Source organism: Cotesia glomerata, linkage group LG9 (genome assembly GCF_020080835.1).
Source record: "Cotesia glomerata isolate CgM1 linkage group LG9, MPM_Cglom_v2.3, whole genome shotgun sequence".
NCBI classification, from domain to species: domain Eukaryota; kingdom Metazoa; phylum Arthropoda; class Insecta; order Hymenoptera; family Braconidae; genus Cotesia; species Cotesia glomerata.
Genome location: NC_058166.1, coordinates 779,376 through 802,455, shown reverse-complemented (window position 1 = coordinate 802,455; position 23,080 = coordinate 779,376). Strand labels below are relative to the sequence as shown.

Here is a 23,080-nt window from a genome sequence, read left to right as displayed (position 1 = left end):
CTTTTCGAAATTTTTCCTCTTTTTAACAAACTAAGCTCTTTGACCCCCTTGCTCTATTGACTCTTGTAATATCTATTGGATATTTTTTTTTAACGAAGATTAAAATTTAAAAACTCCCGACGTACTTGCCTCATCACTTAGCAAAGTTTATCCTAGACGGTCAACCCCAGCACGGGGACAGAGCAAAGGGTAATGGTAAGGGCAGATCGATAGGAGCTTACTTTTTTAGCCAATTTACAGACGAGGGATTTGAATAAAGTGAGTCAACAACCTGATCGATTTTCGCCACCTCGTAAGTCGATTGTCAACAATCATGTCCTGGAAACTAAATTACTCCGCTTTGAATCGATTATCTTAGGATCTATAGATCCTAGATCAATGGTTGGGGAGTGAAATCGATACGCCAGAGGCTGATCAAGCGAACCAGCTTGGTCCGGTTACAAAATTTTAATTGGTTCAAAAGTTATAAAGCTTTAAAGCTCAAAAATCTGAAAATTTGACCTAAATCAATGACTTAGGTGATTTATCGCGCATATCTCGAGATCTATAGATCCTAGATCAACGAATGGGGAGTGAAATCGATATGCCAGAGTCTGATCAAGCGAACCAACTAAGTCCGGTTCCTAAATTTTGATTGGTTTGAAAATTATGAAACTTTAAAGTTAAAAAATCTGAAAATTTGGAGGAAATCAATGATGTTGGTGATTTATCGCAGATATCTCGGGATCTATAGATCCTAAATCAACAAATAAGGTGTGAAATTGATACGCCAGAGTCTGATCAAGCGAACCAACTAGGTCCGGTTCCTGAATTTTGATTGGTTGGAACGTTATAGAGCTTTAAAGTTCAAAAATCTGAAAATTTGATCTAAATCATTGATATCGATGATTTATCGCGCATATCTCAAGATCTATAGATCCTAGATCAACAAATAAGGAGTGAAATCGATACGCCAGAGTCTGACTGAGCGAACCAGCTAGGTCCGGTTGCAAAATTTTGATTGGTTCAAAAGTTATGAAGCTTTAAAGTTAAAAAATCTAAAAATTTGAAGGAAATCAGTGATATTGGTGATTTATCGCGCATATCTCGGGATCTATAAATCCTAGATCAACAACTGGGGAGTGAAATCGATACGCCAGAGTCTGACTGAGCGAACCAGCTAGGTCCGGTTGTAAAATTTTAATTAGTTCAAAAGTTATGGAGCTTTAAAGTTGAGAAACTACAAAAGCAAAGTTACAATGCTAAAATTTTTGATCATTAAATAATAATAATAAGAATGGTAACTGACATGTAAAATAACAGAAACTAAACTTCGAGAAGCCGTAAATAATTGATAATAATTACAATAGGATTACGAGAACGTTTGGTGTTTGTTAATTCGAGCGTAAGTCTATACCTACGCTCCTTAAACTCACCCCCCTCTGTAAGCTCAGTCTCTGTAGAAGCGAGCAATATTGAGCATCGCTATTGTTCAGCGGTAGCATTAGCATCACTGTAATTTAGTAGTGGTGGGGTGAGAATAAGCGGAAGGGGTGCGCATTGTTGCTTGGTACCATCTGGTCGCTGATTTCAGTCATATATGTGTAATGATGTATCCTTTCAGGCAAACATTATTATGCGTTAACCTGTTAGCTATTTAATTAATTTATTTGTTAATTAATATTATGATTTAAATTATTCGGGGGGGGGGGGGTTTATTAATGTTCGGGAGTTTGAAATTTAATTAGTGAATTTTTATTTTCTTAATTGGTTTTTAATTAAATTGATACTCTATTGAAGTAATTATGCGGCGATAATTAGATTTTAATGAGGATTAAATTGTTATAATTGTTTTTGGTGTGTTTTTAAATAGTAGTGTTTAATAATGTTAAAAAAATTTTTTCTAAGAGCCCTAAAATAATTCTTAGGACTCCTAACAATTTCTAGGATTCCTAGAATAGTTTTAGGCTTCCTAGAATAGTTTCTATGACTCCTAGGAAATTTTTAGGACTCCAAAAATTTTTTTATGACGTCTAGGCAGTTCCTAGGAATTATATAAAAGTTTCTAGGACTCCAAGAAAGTATCTATGACTCCTAGAAAGTTTCTAGGACTCTTAAAAATTTTTCTATGACTCCTAGAAAGATTCTAGGACTCCTAAAAATTTTTATATTACATCTAGACAGTTTCTTAGAGTTATATAAAAGCTTCTACGACTCCTAGAAGTATCTCTAGTTCTTGGAAAGTTTCGAAGACTCTTAAAAAATTTTTTACGACTCCTAGAAAGTTTATAGGATTTCTAAAAAATTTTCTATGACTTCTAGAAAGTTTTTAGATGTCACATAAATGTTTCTAAGACTCCTAGAAAGTATCTATGACTCCTAGAAAGTTTCATATAACTCCTAAATATTTTCTAGACTCCTAGAAAGTTTCTAGGACTCCTAAAAAATTTTTTATGACATCTAGACAGTTTCTTGGAGTTATATATAAGCTTCTAAGACTCCTATAAAGTATCTATAATCCCTGGAAAGTTTCTAAGACTTTAAAAAAATTTTTTATGACTTCTCGAAAGTTTATAGGACTCCTAAAAAATTTTTAATGACTTCTAGACAGTTTCTAGGAGTCATATAAAAGTTTCTATGACTCTTAGAATAAATCCTATAACTCCTAAAAAAGATAAAACATCTTAGAGTCATAATAAAATCATATTAAAATATCTTTAATTCCTAGAACAATTTTGATGACTCCTCAAATAATTTTTGACTCCTAGAATGATTTCTAGGACTCCTAAAACAATTTCTCGGACTCCTAGAAAAAAAAATAAAAATCCTATACGATAGAAAAAATCTAGAACTCCTAGAAAAATTATTGTAACTCCTAGAAAAGTTCCTAGGACTCCTAGGAAAGTTCCTAGGACTCCTAGGAAAATTTTTTTTTTCTTAAATTTCCAAAAATTCTCAATAAGTTCAACTAGAAGAATAAAATTCACCTGATTTTCCCTAAAAAAATACATCTGATTTTCCGTTGGAGTCTGCGTATGCGCATTTTCAGCGACTATTGCTCCTTTGTCTCGTCAGCTTTTCCGAAGTTTAGTCGGCCGAGTGCCGCCAGGGCAAACGTCACGCCACCGTTTTTTTTTGTCAGCATTATCTCGCATGCGGTGACTCGGAAAATTTTTTTTCCTAAATTTTCAATTAAACAAAAAATAACAAAAAAATTTATTTTTTTTTCTTTCGTTAATTTTCCGGGAAAATTTGACAAATTGATAATGTAAAAAAAATATTACCGGAAAAAATACGAAAGTTTTGTGACATTTGTTGGCTTCGCGCCAGATTGGATGCAATAGTGCACGGAATGTAATTTTTTCTTGGTCATATCGGTCTCGTTTCGGGTGAAATGTCTTCAGTACTTCCGAGCGTGAGTTATTAGATTTTTTTTTAAATTTTATCGTCGTCATCTTTTTTAAGTTTGCCGGGCTGGAAAATCTGGATTATTGAATTTGATTTTTTAATTAAGTTTCAAGTAATTACTTTTACCAAGTGACTGTGTGTCGATTTTTGTGTCATGTACAGATAATTGTTATTAATAGGATTTAATATTAAGGGTAAGTAATTTTTTTTTAGAGCAAAAAGGGTGATTTGATGGAAATAGGTCAATTTTCTGGAATTGAAAAAATTTTCTAGAATTTTTGGAATTATTTTTTTATTAAGTAAATTTTCTAGAACTAAAAAATTTTTTTTTAACTATTTTAATTTTTTAGAAATAAATTTTCTAGAAGAAAAAAATTTTCTAGAACTAATTTGATTTTCTAGAATTAATAATTTAGTACGAATTAAATTTTCTAGAACTAAAAAAATTTTCTAGAAAGTTTCTAACTTCTAAAAAATTTCTAGAAGTCATAAAAGTTTCTATGACTCCTAGAAAGGATCTAAGACTCCTAGAAAGTTTCTAAGACTCCTAGAAAGTTTCTAAGACTCCTAAAATTTTTTTAAGACATGTCGGCAGTTCCTAGGAGTCATATAAAAGTTTCTATAACTTCTAGAAAATTTCTCTAGATTCATAAAAAGTTTCTAGGACTCCTAGAAAGTTTCTATAAACTCAGAAAGTTTCTAGGACGTCTAAAAATTTTCCTATGACTCCTAGAAATTTTCTAGGACTCCTAAAATTTTTTTATGACTTGTAGGCAGTTTTTAAAAGTCATATAAAAGTTTCTATGTCTCCTAGAAAGGATCTATGACTCATAGAAAGATTCTAGAACTCCTATAATTTTCCTAGAAAGTTTCTAGGTCTCTTAAAAATTTTCCTATGACTCCTAGAAAGTTTTTAACAATCCTAAAAATTTTTCTATAATTTCTAGACAGATTCTAAGAGTCATATGAAAGTTTCTATTGCTCCTAAAATTTTTCTGTGACATCTAGACATTTTCTATAACTTCTAGCTATTTTCTAGGACTGAAAAAAATTTTCTAGAATTTTTTTTCTAAAAGTAAATAAATTTTTTAGAAGAATAAAATTTTCTAGAACTAGTTTCAATTTTCTAGAATTAATAATCTAGGACTAATTAAATTTTCTAGAACAAAAAAAAATTTCTAGAATTTATTAAACTTTCTAGAAATTAAAAAATTTCTAAATCTAAACAAACTTTTTAAAACTGAATAAATTTTTTAGATTTAATTAAATTTAAAGTAACTAGAACAACTTATTGCTAAGGCAATACACCTCGATGAATAAATAAAATTCTTATTAGTCGAAAAAGAAACTTTAAATCCCCTGCTACCCCTAACCTCTTCCACTTATTCTTTTCTATAAATAAAGTAAATTGAATTTAAAAATAATTGAATGCTTGAGAGTCGATCCACGCGCTACAGATGAAAACTAAAAATAAAATCAGTCTGTATCACGCGGACAATCTACAAGAATCAAGCAGCATTAAAAATTGACGTGACTAGTAGGTTAGAATGTCAAGTACCACAAGCAGATCCAAATATATTATACATAATATGTTAAAGAATTTTCTGCCCTTCTTACCCACTCTTACCTCTCTTACTTCTTTTCAGCCCTCTATCCCCATTGTACTTTCATACTCGAGTAAAAGTATACTCGAGAAATCGGTGAAACAGCCACGAGTCAAGGTAAAGGTAAACGTCACGTCAGACGCCGCTTTTATTTCTTACTTGAAACATGCTCACATATGTGGAATTTAAGTTTTACCTTTTGATACGTGAACTACTTAATCGATAATGTTGAATCTCATTTTCCATCAATCAAACTTTATTTCATAAAAAAATGAAGTTGGTTTTTCCGTCAAATTAAGTTTTTTGCGAAAAAATTGAACTTTATTTTCCATCACGTTAAATTAATTTTCCATCACCTGGATGTCATTTTCCATCACAGAAAAATAAAGTTAGTTTTTCCATCAAATTTAGTTCATTAGAAAAAAAAATAAATTTTATTTTCCATCACGTAAAAGTAATTTTCTATCACTTGGATGTCATTTTCCATCACCTAAAATTTACATCACAGAAAAATAAAGTTAGTTTTTCCATCCAATTTAGTTCATTACAAAAAAAAATTAAATTTTATTTTCCATCACGTAAAAGTAATTTTCTATCACTTAAAATTTACATCACAGAAAAAAGTTAGTTTTTCCATCAAATTTAGTTTGTTGGAAAAAAAAATTCAACTTCATTTTCCATCACATGAATTTCATTTTCCATCACCTGGATGTCATTTTCTATCAATTAAATTTTACATCACAACAAAATCAAGTTGTATTTTCCATTAAATTAAGTTCTTTGGAAAAAAAATTGAACTATTTTCCATCACCTGGATGTCATTTTCCATCAATTAAATTTTATATCACAGAAAAATAAAGTTGGTTTTCCATCAAATTAAGTTTGTTGGAAAAAAATTGAGCTTCATTTTTCATCACATCAAATTCATTTTCCATCATCTGGATGTCAAACTTTATGTTGCAAAAAATGAAGGTGATTTTCCATCAAATTAATTTTGTTGAAAAAAAATTCTAAATTTATTTTCCATCACGTGAAATTCATTTTCCATCAATTAAAATTACATTCTAGAAAAATGAAGTTTGATTTCCATCAATTGAACTTAATTTTCCATCAAACCAACTTCATTAAAAATTTAATTTTTTAATTTTCTATCAATCAAACTTCAATTTTGTTTTCTCTAATGGTACTTTAAACTAAACAATGAAAAAAATAACAGTCTATTGTTGAAATTGTAGAGAGAAAATAGAAATCTTTTTTTCACAATAAATAATGTTTTTTTTTTTTTCGTTGTGTGTAGTGTGTTTGAAATTTGTAAATAATGCACCAGAGTATCAACTGTCTCTTATATTCTCAGAGATAAAAGAGTATAAGTTAATTACGTCAGCTTTTTTGTTGTTACTTTTTCACAATGCAAGCACAGAGACGGCTAGTAGACGAAAATAAAGAAAAATAGATGAATGTAAAAAACTAAAATTTATAGGATGATGGTAAAGCAGTAATTAAAATTTTACTATTTTTGTGGTTATTTAACTAAAAAATGACGTTGTAAAAATTATTATGATAATTTTAGTACTAAAATTATGTGAAAATTTTAGATAGAAAAAATTTTTAACAAAATTTTCTGTCTTAAATTAATTCTAGGAGTCCTAAAAATGAATCTAGAAGTCATAAAAAATTCTAGGAGTGCTAGAAATTATTCTAGGAGTCATAGACAAATTCTAAGAGCCTTAAAAAAAATTTTAGGAGTCCTAAAAATGAATCTTGAAGTAATACAAAATTTTAGAAGTCCTAGAGAAAAATTTTAGGAGCCCTAGGAATAAAACAACGAATAACAAAAAATTCTAGGAATTCTAGAAAATATTTTAGGAATTCTAAAAAAATTCTAGGAATCTTTAAAAAATTCTAGGATTCCTAGAAAATAATCTAGGAGTCATATATGTTTCTAGAAGTCATAGAAAAAGTTCTAGGAGTTCTAGAAAATATTCTAGAAGTCATATATATTTATAAAAGTCATAGAAAAAGTTCTAGGAGTCATATATATTTTTAGAAGTTATAGAAAAGGTTTAAGGAGTTCTAGAAAAATTTTAGAAATCCTATAAAATATTCTAGGAGCCCTAGAAAAATTCTAGGAGTCATATATATTTCTACAAGTCATATAAAAGATTCTAGGAGTTCTAGAAAATATTCTAGGAGTCCTTTAAAAATTCTAGAAATCCTAAAAAAATTCTAGAAGTCTAAGGAAATATTCTAGGAGCCCTAGAAAAATTCTAGGAGTCATATAAATTTCTACAAGTCATAGAAAAGATTCTAGGAGTCCTAGAAAATATTCTAGAAATCCTAAAAAAATTCTAGGAATCTTCAAAAAAATTCTAGGAATCCTATAAAATAATCTAGGAGTCATATATGTTTCTAGAAGTCATAGAAAAGGTTCTAAGAGTCCTAGAAAATATTCTAGGAGTCCTAAAAAAATACTAGGAGTCCTAAAAAATTTTTTAAAAATTAAAAAAAAATTTTTTTCAAGAAAAAAAAAATAAAAATATCTGAGAAATAATGATAGGTAAGAACAAAATAACTTAAATGGTTATTACAATCGTTAAAAATGATTTAACGTACCATATACCTGTCACGTTAAATTATTTGTATTCCAATAAAGAAATTCAATGTAAAAAATAGTTGGCTTAAAAAAAAAAAAAAAAAAAGAAGTACTAAAATTCTTGGTTTGATCCAAATGTTTTCTCGAGTGCAAAAGCCCGTGCGACATAAATTTGTCAGGTAAGGTAACAAATGGTCAGTGAGTTTCTCGGTAACCTCAAGAATGGTTACAAGAAAGTAAGATACCAAGATACCAACGAAATGTTAACGCAAAAGACGCTCACAAGATAACCTATAGATCCCTAAGGACATCCAACATTGTTCTGCTCTCTGGTTTTCGGCTTTGCTTGTCACTGCCGGTGCTACAGAACTCACCCGCTGTTTGACTAGACAACTTATCGTTAAGCACCCTCTCCCCCTCCAACCCACTTTCCCTCTCCCTTACCGAGAAGTTAGACGTGAAAGTGGTCAAACTTGATCGTGCGGTTGGCAATGCATCTCAGTAGTGGAATTCGTAATGCAAGCAGTGCTATATATATTCATATATGTTGTATATGTATATATGTATGAATCTATGAAGTCGTCGGTGTGACCTCTCCATTTGGTTATCTCGAGCTTAGCAGCAAATATTCGTGTCGGTGTTATAGTACTAGTTGTAGTGATGTAGTTGAAGCCTTAACCTTTGGTACTGCAAATACCATTTAAATATTCTATAGACCTTAAATCTGTATTATGTATTCAAGGAATTCAATATTTTTATCTTTATTATAAGGAAGTTTAAAGGAATATTTTAAAAGGGGAAAATTTTATGTTATGCAGAATTTTTTAGATTTTTCCATCAAATTTTCATCATTTTCCATCACAAAAATTTTAATTTACATCAAATGAATTTTAATTATTTTTCATCACTTGGACATCATTTCCATCAAATGGACATCATTTCCATCAATTGGACATCACATTCCATCAATTTAATTTCATTTTCCATTAAACTTAATTTAATCAAAAAAGTAATAACTTTCATTTTCCATCAATTGGACATCATTTTCCATCAATTGGACATCATTTTTCATCAATTTAACTTCGTTTTCCATCAAAATTAATTTAATGAAATAAGTAATAAATTTCATTTTCCATAATATTGACATCATTTTCCATAAAATGGACATCACATTCTATCAATTTAACTTTATTTTCCATCAAAATTAATTTAATCACAAAAGTAATAAATTTAATTTTCCATCAATTTAACATCAACATTTTCTATCATACTTAATTTGATAAAAAAAAAGTAATAAATTTAATTTTCCATCAATTTAACATCATTTTCTATCATACTCAATTTGATAAAAAAAAGTAATAAATTTTATTTTCCATCAATCGGACATCGTTTTCCATCAAATTTACATCAATTTCCATCAATTTGACATCGCATTCTATCAATTTAACTTCATTTTTCATCAAATTTAATTCAATAAAAAATAATCAATTTTATTTTCCATCAAATGGACATCATTTTCCATCAATTGGACATCAAATTCCATCAATTTAACTTCATTTCCCCTCAAACTTAATTTAATAAAAAAAAGTCATCAATTTTATTTTTCATCAATTGGATATAATTTCCATCAAATGAACATCATTTCCATCAATTGGACATCACATTCCATCAAAATTGATTTAATAAGAGTACTCATTTTTATTTTTCATCAATTGGACATATTTTCCATCACTTGAACTTCGTTCTTAATTAAAAATAATTAGTCGTTTTTTAATAATTTGACATCAAATAAACTTGAATTTCCATCAATTTTTTGTATGTTATTTTAAAAGCATCCTTAATTTTTTCTTAGATAAATATTATTTTCCATCATTTTCAATCAATTGGACATCGTTTTCCATCAGTTGGACATCATCTCCATCAATTGGACATCACATTCCATCAATTTCACTTCATTTTCCATCAAACTTAATTTAATAAAAAAAAGTAATCAATTTTATTTTCCATCAAATGGACATCATTTTCCATCAATTGGACATTACATTCCATCAATTTAACTTCATTTTCCATCAAAATTATTTTACTAAAAAAAATAATAAATTTAATTTTCCATAAATTAGACATCATTGTTGAACGTCAAAAAAATATCGAAAAATTCATCCCCAAAAAAATTAAAATAAAAGAAACCTTATCATCAACAACAATTAGCCTTAATACGCATATAATACCGAGATTTGAAGCAAAAATGGTATCTTCCCCCAAACATTATCGTCTTGTGACGTCATTAGCAGCATTGAAGTAGAGTGTTGAAAACTCCTCAACTTTTATCTCCCCATCCTCGTTTCCTCCCCCAATCCTTAGCTCAATAAATTTTACTTTCGCTCAGTCATCAAAAAAACAAACTAGATAAAATTTATCACCCGACTTTATTCATTTATTAAATATATCAATAAAATATATGTATTACATCAACATATCATGAATGTAGAGACTACATATAACTTTTGATATTCCGAAGCTCGACAAAAATAATAAAAATAGTATTGCTGGAGGAAATAAAAAGTATGGAGATTATTTTTCACTTTTTCGAGCAAGTTACACAACTAAACGTTTTCCCGAGCTATTTTCCCGGTCACTGCTACCGATTTTTAGTCATGACAAGGTTCTTTCCCCCTCCTCCTCCTCCTTCCACTTATTGTTCCTCCCACACAGTTAGCAATAGGCGACTTCATTCACCCTGACGGCAAAACACTTGTTTGTATACGTGTTTTGAATTTGAATTTGTAGGGTATTGTTGTCATGGCGCCTATCATTTTGCGATAACAAAACGGAAACTTTTCTCTTTATTCATTGTATCGATAAAATCACTGATGCATTCAATTTCACGGTGCGGTACTACAATAGAAGTTTTTTTTTTTTTTTTTTTTTTTAAGAACTTTGATAGAATGCTTGTGAGATTTGATGAGTCGGTGATGCAATTTTAATGATGGAAAATGATGTTATATTGATGGAAAATAATATTTATCTAAGAAAAAATTAAGGATGTTTTAAAATAATATACAAAAAATATTGATGGAAATTCAAGTTTATTTGATGTCAAATTGATGGAAAATTAGTAAAAAAGGATTTCAATTATTTTTAATTAAGAACGAAGTTCAAGTGATGGAAAATGATGTTTAATTGATGGAAAATAAAAATGATTACTTTTTTATTAAATCAAATTTGATAGAAAATGAAATTGCAGTGATGGAATGTGATGTCTAATTGATGGAAAATGATGTCCATTGATGGAAATGATGTCCAATTGATGGGAAATAAAATTGATTATTTTTTAAATAAATTAAGTTTGATGGAAAATTAAGTAAAATTGATAGAATGTGATGTCCAATTGATGGAAAATGATGTCGATGGGATGGAAATGATGTTTAGTTGATGGAAAATAAAATTGATAATTTTTTTAATAAATTAAGTTTGATAGAAAATGAAGTTTAATTGATGGAATATGATGTCCATTTGATGGAAAATGAAATTAAATTGATGGAATGTGATGTCTAATTGATGGAAAATGATGTCCATGTGATGGAAATAAAATTGAATACTTTTTTTTATTAATTAAGCTTGATGGAAAATGAAGTTGAATTGATGAAATGTGATGTCCAATTGATGGAAAATGATGTCCACCTGATGAAAAACGATGTCCAATTAATGGAAAATAACATTCATTACTTTTTTCTATTAAATTAAATTTGATGGAAAATGAAGTTTAATTGATGGAATGTGATGTCCAATTGATGGAAGTGATGTCTAATTGATGGAAAATAAAATTAATTATTTTTTTATTAAATTAAATTTGATGGTAAATGAAGTTAAATTGATGGAATATGATGTCCAATTGATGGAAAATCATGTCCATTTGATGTAAATGATGTCCAATTGATGGAAGACAAAATTGCCGACTTTTTTTGTTGAAGTAAGTTTGATGGAAAAGGATGTCCATTTGATGGAAAATAAAGATTTTTTTATGTAAAATGAAGATAAATATATTAAAAAATAAACTGTAATAAAAAATTCGAATTTTCCGTCTATGAAATGAATTATTCTCGTAACAAATCCTTGCTAAATCTAAATATGTAAATTTAAAGAACTCAAAGCTCCATTTAATGAAAAGGATATGTTTATTCATAATAATTAATCTCAGCAATAAAAATAAAAGTTTAAACAAGCAACCCAAAAATGGGCCATTTAACCTACCACAGATTTATAGGATTAATATAACATTTTTCGACCCCGTTTTATTAAACGTTACCTGTATTGGTATTCACCCTTTGCGTCATAACATGGTGCAGCTATGTATATATCAGGCGCTTCCTTCAATATTATTTTCCGAGTTGTTTGAACAGCTGAAAAAATGTAAATCGTTTTAAAAAAAATAAAATTAAATACTGAGAACCGAGACAAGATATCGGTGTCGATTTAAAAACAACTTATTTTCTATAATTTTATTGTTTCGATATCGATTACGGAAATAGAAGTTCTCTTTGACTTTGAATTCCAATAATATATATTATTCACTATGTGCTTCTTTGTTCATTTCTATATATATATTTTTTTTTTCGAGGGTTTGTATTTATTATTTACCTTTGCCCTGTTTATTTGCTTTTTCTCGTTTTTTAACAGGGTAAAACAAGAAATTCTATTTATTGAAACCGCGGGTGTAAATATAAAGTCAAATGACAGGGCTTTGTTTTTCTCCTCGTGATAAATAATCTTTATTTTCTCCTCAGTTGTTTTTTTTTTATTTTATTTTATACCGTTTTATTTTGTTGATGTCAAGTGACGAATAAAAATAAATTGAATAAAGTTTTGTTTATTTTATGTTAATTAAAAAAAAATTTTATAATTAATTTTATACGTAAATTAATTTCCATCAACTAAACTTAATTTTCGATAGAAATAAAATTTATTTTCCATCAATCGAATTTTGTTTTCCATCAATAATATTTCATTTATCATCCATTGAATTTTATTCTGAAGAAAGATCAAATAAACTTCAATTTCCATAAAAACGACTTCATTTTCCATCAAACCAACTTCATTTTCCATCATTGAAATTTTTTCATTAACTTCATTCCCAATGAAAAATAAAGAAAACTTCAATTCCCATCAAAACAACTTCATTTTCCATCATTGAACTTCTTTTTTCCATCAAGTGAACTTCATTCCCAATAAAAAAAATTAAAAACTCCAATTTCGATCAAAACAACTTCGTTGTCCATCATTGAACTTCTTTTTCCATTAAGTGAACGTCATTCTGAATAAAAAAGCTTACAAAAAACTTAAATTTCCATCAAAACAACTTCATTTTCCATCAAACAAACTTCAATTTCCATCGAACTAACTTCACTTTACATCAAATGAGCTTCATTCTGAACGAAAATAAAAAAAAATGCATTTTCCATTTAGTTAACTTCATTTTCCATCCAACTAATATAATTTTTTATAAATTAAACTTCAAGTTGAATCAAGTAAACGTCAATTTTGATAAAAAAAATTTATTTTCCATCATTTAAACGATGCATTCGCATCGGCACTTAATTGCGTTTATTTTGAAATAAGATAGAAAATCTTCCATTTCCATCAAACCAACCAACTTCATTTTCCATCATTGAACTTCTTTTTCTATCAAGTGAACTTCATGCAAAACAAAAAATTAAAAAACTTCAATTTCCATAAAAACAACTTCATTTTCCATCAATCAAACTTTATTTTCCATCAAATGAACTTTATCCTCGAGGACGAAAAATTTTGATTTTCCATCAAACGTACTTCATTTTCCATCAATAAAACTTCATTTTCCATCAAATGGACGTTAATCTTGGGAAAGAAAAAGTTTGATTTTCCATCAACCGAACTTCATTTTCCATCAATAGAACTGCACTTTTTATCAAGTGAACTTCATTCTCACTAAAAAAATTAAAAAACTTCCATTTCCATCAAAACTTCATTTACTATCAAATAATCTTCATTTTCATCAATCAAACTTCATTTTCCATCAAATAAACTTCATTTTCATCAATCGAACTTTATTTTTAATCAACGTTAAAAAACTCGTATTTTTACAGCAAACAAATAAAAAAAAACCCAATATTTTCTCTATAAATGTGTTCATATTTTATAAAATGTTTCTTATGCAAATATAAATAAATAAACATAATATTTTATTTATAGGTATTGATGAGATTATAGAATTAATAAGTCGAGGGAATATATTCAGGAATAGTAGAGGGATTCACAAAGGGTGAGGAAGCTTTATAGGAGTCACTGAGTGATATATTTATGCATATATACATATACACATATGCAAACAAAAAGATACTGTATGTTATATGTAATATGTATAGGTATGTTTACGAGTGAGTGAATAAAGGGGTGGTGGAAGTGGAGTATATAAGGAGCTGGAAATTAATTGCTAAGGTGCCGAGAACAGCCGCGCACTTAGTAGAATGAGCTTGGAATCTTGGATGAGAAATGATGTTACATTGTATATATTATATTATAATATACTATCTTATATATTTGTGTAGATCACTATATATATATTGTAGATCATATTTCACTTTATATTATTACATTACGTCCTATCAGTTGCTTTTTAGTTAATTTAATTGAAATAAAACGGATTACTTTATTGATTTTATCGATCATTATATATATAATGCAGACCAAAATAAAGTTTTTATTGATGGAAATTGAAGTTTTTAAATTTTTTATTGGCAATGAAGTTCACTTGATGGAAAAAAGAAATTCAGTGATGGAAAATGAAGTTGTTTTGATGGAAATTGAAGTTTTTTAATTTTTATTAAGAATGAAGTTCAATTGATGTAACAAGATATTTTATGATGGAAAATGAAGTTGTTTTGATGGAAATTAAAGTTTTTTAATTTTTTTATTGGCAATGAAGTTTACTTGATGGAAAAAAGAAATTCAGTGATGGAAACTGAAGTTGGTGTGATGGAAAATGAAGTTGTTTTGATGAAAATTGGAGTTTTTAAATTTTTTATTGGGAATGAAGTTCAATTGATGTAAAAAGATATTTTATGATTGGAAATGAAGTTTGTTTAATGGAAAATGAAGTTGTGATCGAAAATGGAGTTTTGAATTTTTTTATTGGGAATGTTCACTTGATGGAAAAAGAAGTTCAATGATGGAAAATGAAGTTGTTTTTCTGGAAATTGAAAATTTTTTATTTTTCTTCAGAAGAAAATCAAATGGATGATAAATGAAGTATGATTGATGGAAAGCGAAGTTCAATTGATGGAAAATGAAGTTTTATTGATGGAAAATGAAGTTAAATTATAATGAAGTTCCTTTTTAAATGTAAAATTAAATTAATGGAAATTGAAGTTTGATTGATGGAAAATGATGACAATTTGCTGAAAAAAAAATTGAATTATTAAAACTAAAAAGAAACATTAAAAAAAAAATTTTTTTTCCAAATCATCATTAAAATAAATTCAAAGTTACATCAATCAAAAATGATTAACCCTTAATACAAACTACCGAATCTAGGTCATGAACGGCAATTTATCTGATTGCAGTTTATTTAGATTTATCCTCGTTTTCAGGGTAATCCTTGATCATTACTACAAACAATTCTCCTAACACGCTACATACACACTTTAATTACACTCGTTAGTAAAATTTATTTTTTCCCCTTTTTTTTTGCTAAAAAAATTCTAATTTTAAATTAAAAGCAAAGGTCGAGTTCACGGTCTCAATCGTTACTTTCATTTAATTACCGTTATTACAATCGCGTGGCTGGTACGATGATCTCTAATGAAAGTTTGACAGAAAAAAAAAAAATTTTATTTTCAAGGTAAGATACCGGGAGAGAATTTCATGACGAGAGATTAAATTTATTGACGAAGTTGATTGAAAAATAATATTTTTAAATTTAATTCAAACAGAGCATGATAATAATAATAATAATAATGTGGATGACCTGAATATCGCCTCATTTGATATTGTGAATTGAAACTCGAGATAGATGAATTTGAATTTATTGATTTTTAAAGTCCCGCTTGTAATTTTTATTATTATTATTGTTATTCCTTGAAATCTGTAGAAATTTAAAACCAAAGTTTTAACGTGGATGTACGAAAAGTTTCTTCGAATAAAATTCGATTTCTCGAGGGAGTTAGTAATATTTTTTCATAATATTACTTTATTTTTCAGGGGTGTAAAATGTCTCAAGTAAGAACTTCACGTCCAACTGGGCCACCTATTTCACAATCAAAACGACCAATCATTATTTATCCGCCAGGTGAGATTTTTTTATTATTATTTTGAAAGGGAGGGGGGGAGGTAAGGATAATTTGATGGAAAATAATGAAGTTCATTTGATGGAAAATGAACGATTGATGGAAAATGAAGTTCATTTGATGGAAAATGAAGTTCGATTGATGGAAATTAAAATTTTTGTGATGAAAAATTAACTAAAATTTCCATCAAATGAACTTCAATTTCCATTGTAATAGAAATTAGAATTAGTGTGATGAAAAATGAAGTTCGATTGATGGAAGATGAATTTTTATTGGTGGAAATTTAAATTTGTGTGATGGAAAATGAAGTTCAATTGATGGAAATTGAAGTTCATTTGATAGAATATGAAGTTTGATTGATAGAAATTAAAATTCGTGTGATAAAAAATTAACTTCAATTTCCATCAAATAAACTTCAATTTCCATAAAGATGGAAATTACAATTCGTGTGATGGAAAATTAACTCTATTAATGGAAATTTTAGTTTAATTGGTATGAGAATGAAGTTCGATTGATGGAAAATTATTTATTTATTTATTTCTAATATTATGAAATTAATTTGATGGAAATCACAATTCATGTGATGGAAAATAAAGTTTGATTAATGGAAATTCAAGTTCATTTGATGGAAAATGAAGTGTGATGATTAGAAATTGAAATTTTATAGTCCAACAATGAAGTTCATTTGATGGAAAAACGAACTTCATTTGATGGTAAATAAATCTTGATAAGCGGAGAGTTATAATTAAAGGTTAAATTCTTTTGATGGAATATAAAATTTTATTGATGAAAATTGATGCCAATTTGATGGAAATATTAGTTCATTTGATGGAAATTAAGATTAATATTCAATAAAGTCTGTAGGATGGAAAATGAAATTTAATTGATGGAAATTTATGTCCAATTGATGGAATTTGATGTCAATTTTATGGAAAATGAAATTTATTGGATGAAAATTGATGTCCAAGTGATGGGATTCGATGTCCATTTTATGTAAATATCAGTTTATTTTATGGAAATTAAGATTAATATTCAATAAAGTCTATAGGATGGAAAATGAATTTTTAATTTGATGGAAAATCTAATTTAATTGATAGAATTGATGTCCAAATGATGTAAATTTAATTTGATGGAAAATGAAATTTAATTGATGGAAATTGATGTCTAAATGATGGAATTTAATGTCCATTTGATGGAAATTGATTTCCATTTGTTGTAAATTTAATTTGATGGAAAATCCAATTTATTGGATGGAAATTGATGTCCAAGTGATGGAATTCGATGTTCATTTGATGGAAATATCAGCTTATTTGATGGAAATTAAGATTAATATTCAATGTAGTCTATAAGATGGAAAATGAAATTTTATGGATGGAAATTGTTATCCAAATGATGGAATTTGATGTCAATTTGATGTAAATTTAATTTGATGAAAAATGAACTTTATTGGATGGAAATTGATGTCCAGTTGATGGAAATATCAATTTATTTGATGGAAATTAAGATTAATATTTAATAAAGTTTACGATGGAAAATGAAATTTAATCGATAGAAATTGATGTCTAAATGATGGAATTTGATGTCAATTTGATGGAAATTGATTTCAATTTGGTGAAATTTAATTTGATGGAAAATGAAATTTATTGGATGGAAATTTATGTCCAATTGATAGAAATTGATGTACAGTTGATGGAAATTATTTTCAAAATTTATAAAGTGAATCTCTAATTGATGGTAGTTGAAGTTCATTTGATGGAAAATTCCCAAATTTTTTTTTTAGTCATTGATAAACTACTTGAAAATCTTGTGGTATAAAATTAATTAAGCCCCGATGCTATTTAATTAGATTCTTAATACCGTCAAGATACAAGATACTTGAAAAAGAAGTTAATTGGCTGACCCAATTACTGTTGAATAAAATAATAGAATCAAAAGTCTAAAATTTTATTAAGCAAATATAAAAAGCCATTATTCATTCAGGCACTCACTCAGTACATACACTAGTAAGTTTAAAATAGCCAGTATAACTCTTTATGACTCTTATAAGAAGGGTAGTAAAGTACAAAATTTTCTCTTTATCCGACGTCTATTCACGCGAATACTCCAAGCTCTACTTTCCGCTCTCCATTACACTTAAAACTTCCACTCATCTGACTCGTAATAAATTTATCCACCGGAACATTGGTGCTCTCACTAGTCCACTCTTTAGTCTGACTCTTTACTCATTAGACACCTTTTATTTGTTTCCTGTTTCTTCTGAAAAAGTTTTTTGATGACAATAAATAAATTATTGTATTTTTATTTTCAGTCTCAGCTGAAAGTATTATCGTACCAATAGTGTCATGCATCCTGGGGTTCCCTTTGTTAGCTCTTCTAGTGATCTGCTGTTTAAGAAGACGAGCTAAGATGGCTCGCGAACGGGCGAGAAGGAGGAACTGTGACCTGGACCATGGAGCGCTTAATCTTGTCCGATTTAGTCCAATTCATAGGCTAGGTTAGTATTAAATTTATAAAAAATTTTTTGGTCCACAAAAATTAGAAATAAAAAATTTTTTTTTAAATTGTAAAAAGACAAATATTACAATTTTTTGATGGAATATGAACTTCATTGATGGAAATGAAATTAATTTGATGGAAATTAAAATTCTTGTGATGGAAAATGAAGTTTGATTGATGGAATTTAAAAATTTTGTGGTGGAATATTAACTTCAATTTCCATCATGGTGGAAATGAGAATTCGTGTGATGGAAAATGAAGTTCAATTGATGGAAAATGAAGTTCATTTGATGGAAGTTGAAGTTTCATTGATGGAAAGTAAAATTTTTGTGGTAAAAAATTAACTAAAATTTCCATCAAATGAACTTCAATTTCCATCGTGATGGAAATTAGAAAACGTGGGATGGAAAATGAAGTTCGATTGATGGAAATGCAAGTTAATTTGATAGAAAATGAAGTTCGATTGATGGCAATTAAAATTTTTGTGATGGAAAATTAACTTTAATTTCCATCATGATGGAAAATACGTGTGATGGAAAATGAACTTTATTGACGGAAATTTAAGTTTATTAGTATAAAAATGTTCTATTGATGGAAATTGGAGTTAATTTGATGGATATTAAAATTTGTGTGATGGAAAATGAAGTTTAATTGATGAAAATTGAAATTCATTTGATGGAAGATGAAGTTCGATTGATGGAAATTAAAATTTTTGTAATGATAAACTAACTTCAATTTCTATCATGATGGAAATTATAATTCGTGTGATGGAAAATGAAGTTCATTAGATGGAATATGAAGTTTTATTGATGGAAAATAAAATTTATGTGGTGGAAAATGAAGTTTATTGATGGAAATTATAGTTTAATTAGTATTAAAGTGATTTTCGATTGATGGAAATTGAAGTTAATTTGATGGAATATTAAATTTGATTGATGGAAATTAAAATTCTTGTGATGGAAAATTAATTTCGATTATAGAAGTTGATGTTTCAGTGATGGAAAATTGAACTATAGTCCCGAAAATCAAGATAATGTGATGGAAAGTGAAGTTTAGTACCTAAAAATGAAGTTCATGTGATGGAAAATGAAGTCATAAAAAATAAAGTCCATCTGATGGAAAATGAAGTTTGATTTCTAGAATATGGATTTTATTTTATATATAACGTTTTAATTGAAATAAAATTTATTTGATGGAAATTAGTATACATTTGATGGAAATTAAAGTTCATTTGATGGAAAATGAAGTTTAATATTCATAAAATTATTTTCATGAATTAATCAATTTTTATTTCTCTATCTTTCAAGCCGTCAGCTTGAAAAAAAAAAATAAATAGAAAGTTTTCAATTTCGCAGATAAACGGCGCAGAAAAACGCGAACTAGAATTTTCTTTTCACTTTTTTTTTGTGTTTATTCGCTTGGAAAGCCTTTGAAATAAAATATACAGGCCACGTATGCAGTATGTGAAAATAAAAAAAACAAAAAAGAAAAAATAAATAAAAACTTTCTTTTCATTTCTTTGATTTTTCCAGTCGGAGTGGAAAAGCCTCTGAGAGCTGTTTCTTTAAAAAGCGAGCGACCTATCAGAACGATCCCGAACCTGGACCTTGACACGGTCCTTGAGGAGCGGTCAGATGGCGAGCCGACGACCTCTGCCGTAGAGATCAGCAGTCCCGACTAACATTTAGCCCCGGTGGCTTCTAAGTAAGTTCAAAAATAATTTTTTAACTTTAACAATTTTTATAAAAACACCAAATGGTTCTAGAAAAAAATTTTTGGTACAAAAGTTGTAGCTATAATTCTCTTCTTTAAGCAAAAATTAATCCAGTTTCTTAATTTTGATTAAAAACCAAGTTATGAATTTTTTAATTACCAAAAATATGAAAAATTCTTAAAAAATCAAGTTTTTGAGTTGGGGGCGCTGAAAACATGGCCGAAAAAATTTTTAATTGCACAAAATTGTAGTGAATCTTAAAGCTGAGACTCTAAAGATTCTAAAAATCCCGGCGAAGACTTAAAAATAATTTTTTGGGTATTTTTAAATCAGCCGCGAAGTTTAAAAAATTATTTAAGATAAAAATTATAATTTTTTGACTTTGACTATTTTTATTAAATAAACATTCAGTCCTAGAAAAAAATGTTTCAAACAAAAGTTGTAGTTAAAGGTATATTCTTTAAAATAAAACTAGTCTGGTTCCTTAATTTTGGATACAAAAAAAGTTATGAATTTTTTAAGTACCAAAAATATGAGGAAATCTCAAAAAGTCGAGATTTTGAACTGGGGGCGCTGAAAACTCTGAGAAAAAATGGCGGAATTGGAAAAATTTATAGTAAATCTTAAAGTTGAGACTCTAAAGATTCTAAAAATGCTGACGAAGACATAAAAATATCAAGATGTCTATTTTTAATCCCCTAATAACCGAAAAAAAAACCAATTTTTTGCTAAAATTCTGAGTTTTTAACTTTAACAATTTTTATAAAAAAAACCAATTGGTCCTAGAAAAAAATTTTTGGAACAAAAGTTGTAGCTTTAAGTGTCTTCTTTAACATAAATTTTATCCGGTTCCTTAATTTTAATTAGGAACCAAGTTATGAATTTTTAAATAATTTTCTTACCTTTTTTAGGTCACCACGGGGCTCAAAAACTCTTACAGCGCCACCTGCGTTGGACCAAAGCCCTTTGTGGACAGCGCTTACCCACGGGAACTCAATGACCAGCGTCGATAACGAGGACACCTAGCAGGAGGCGAACGAGGACGCCGGGAGCTTTATCGGCGCCCTCGTCCTGGAACTCCCGATAATTTACTGACACACGGCTAATTTGGAGATCCAGGTGATTCCTCCGACCCCCTAGCCCTCTGATACTAACAAGGAAGTCTTGAGAAGATCATTTGATGGCATATCAATTATACAAATCACAGACGCTTTATATATTTGAATTTTTGTAAATTTTTCGTAAGAGCACTCTAGATAATTTTAAGATTTTAACCGATCAAAGCTTTGAAGCTGCCGCCATTTTAATATATATAGTCTCTAGGAGTGTATATACGTGTCGATAATGTAAAAATTGTAATAAGAGTCAATAAATATATTAAAAAATTGTTTACACCTCTTTTTTTTATTATTCTTATCAAATCATCGCAATTTTCAATTTTGACAATTTTTATTAAATTAACTATTGAGCCTAGAAAAAAATTTTTAGAACAAAAGTTGTAGCTTTAAGTGTCTTCTTTAAGATAAAATTTGTCCGGTTTAAAAATTTTGATTCGAAAAAAAATTATGGAGGTTTAAAGGTAAAAAATAGGGAAGTTAAACGGAAAAACGGGTTTTTTGAACTAGGGGCGCTGAAAACTGTAAGAAAAAATGGCGGAATTGGAAAAATTTACCGTGGATCTTAAAGCTGAAACTCTAAGGATGTTAAAAATGCCGGCGAAGATATAAAAATAATAAGTTATCTATTTTTAATTAATTATTTTAACTTTCTACAAAAGATGTTTCATTTTTTTTTTTGAGCTTAGGAGGTTCCAAGGAGGATAACTGCTAAAATAATGAAAATACGAGAAAAATGTATTCCTACAAAGTTGTAGAGGATAAAATTTTCTACAAAAAATGTCTAGGAAATTTTTTTCTATCTCTCATAGTTTCCAAGAAATCGCCGATTGAAAAAAAAGTTTGCAGCTTGACTCTTCAGAAAAATGACTCTTTTATTAACCAAATCATCATAATCTCTATATTTATTATTTTGTAAGGTTACATAAGTCATAATTTGGTATATGTATCAATATGGGCATCATAATTTTCAAGATTTTGATTCTAATAACGACCATGAGGATGAAACGGGCTTCTCCGTGAAGCAGCAACGATCTCCGCATCGTTATCTGGAGAGTCTGCTGCATCGTCATCGATAACATACACAATATCATCATCATTATCATTTGTATCTTCAAAAACTCCGACATCCCGGCCATTGGTCCGAACCATGACTTTTCTATTTCTCTGTCCGTGATTATTAGAAGCAGCATGATTCCTATGGTTTCTCTTGTGATTCTGATGATGTCTATAACCAGTTCTCGGGAAGATAAATCCGAGGTTTTTCAACAAAATGGCGGCATCGAGGTCAGCATTGTCGCCATTGGTGTTTATGTTAACGTTGCCTCTTTCATCGTCATCGAGGAATCGACGCGCTAAGACGGTGTTGGTGTTGACATTGACGTTTGAGTTTCTGTGATTGAAACTTCGACGTTGATTTAGTTCCGTTTTGACCACTGTTGGTTGACATCCGGGGCTCCATTTTCCACCGGGGCAATTATCATAATTTACAGTCCAAGCGTATTGTTTTTCTTTGGGAGCATTGCTGCAATCGCATTGTGGTTTCTCAGTTTGGTCTGCAATTCCGTGTGTGTGCCAACGAAATGGGCTGACCTGGCACTGTTTTGAATTATAAATTTTTGGCATATGAAGCAGCATGAAATGATACTAGTGATGGAAAATGATATCGAAGTGATGGAAAATTAAGTTCAATTGATGGAAATGTTCATTCTAAATAAATATTTTGATTTTTCTAAAATGATGTCAAAGTGATGGAAAATGATGTCAAAGTGATGGAAAATGAAATCCAATTGATGGAAATGTTCATTTTAAATAAATATTTTGATTTTTAATGATGTCGAAGTGATGTA

At 28.7% G+C, this 23,080-nt stretch overlaps 1 protein-coding gene across 1 annotated transcript; it reads left to right on the top strand.

Annotated features, from left to right (window-relative positions):
- Positions 1-2,965: 2,965 nt before the first annotated feature.
- On the top strand, positions 2,966-21,505 carry LOC123271588. The gene is made up of 5 exons (XM_044737958.1): positions 2,966-3,581; positions 15,820-15,907; positions 18,214-18,399; positions 19,934-20,105; positions 21,027-21,505. The coding sequence occupies exons 2-4, from the start codon at positions 15,829-15,831 to the stop codon at positions 20,080-20,082; spliced, it is 414 nt and encodes a 137-aa protein (XP_044593893.1). The 5' UTR covers positions 2,966-3,581; positions 15,820-15,828; the 3' UTR covers positions 20,083-20,105; positions 21,027-21,505.
- The last annotated feature ends 1,575 nt before the right edge of the window (positions 21,506-23,080 follow it).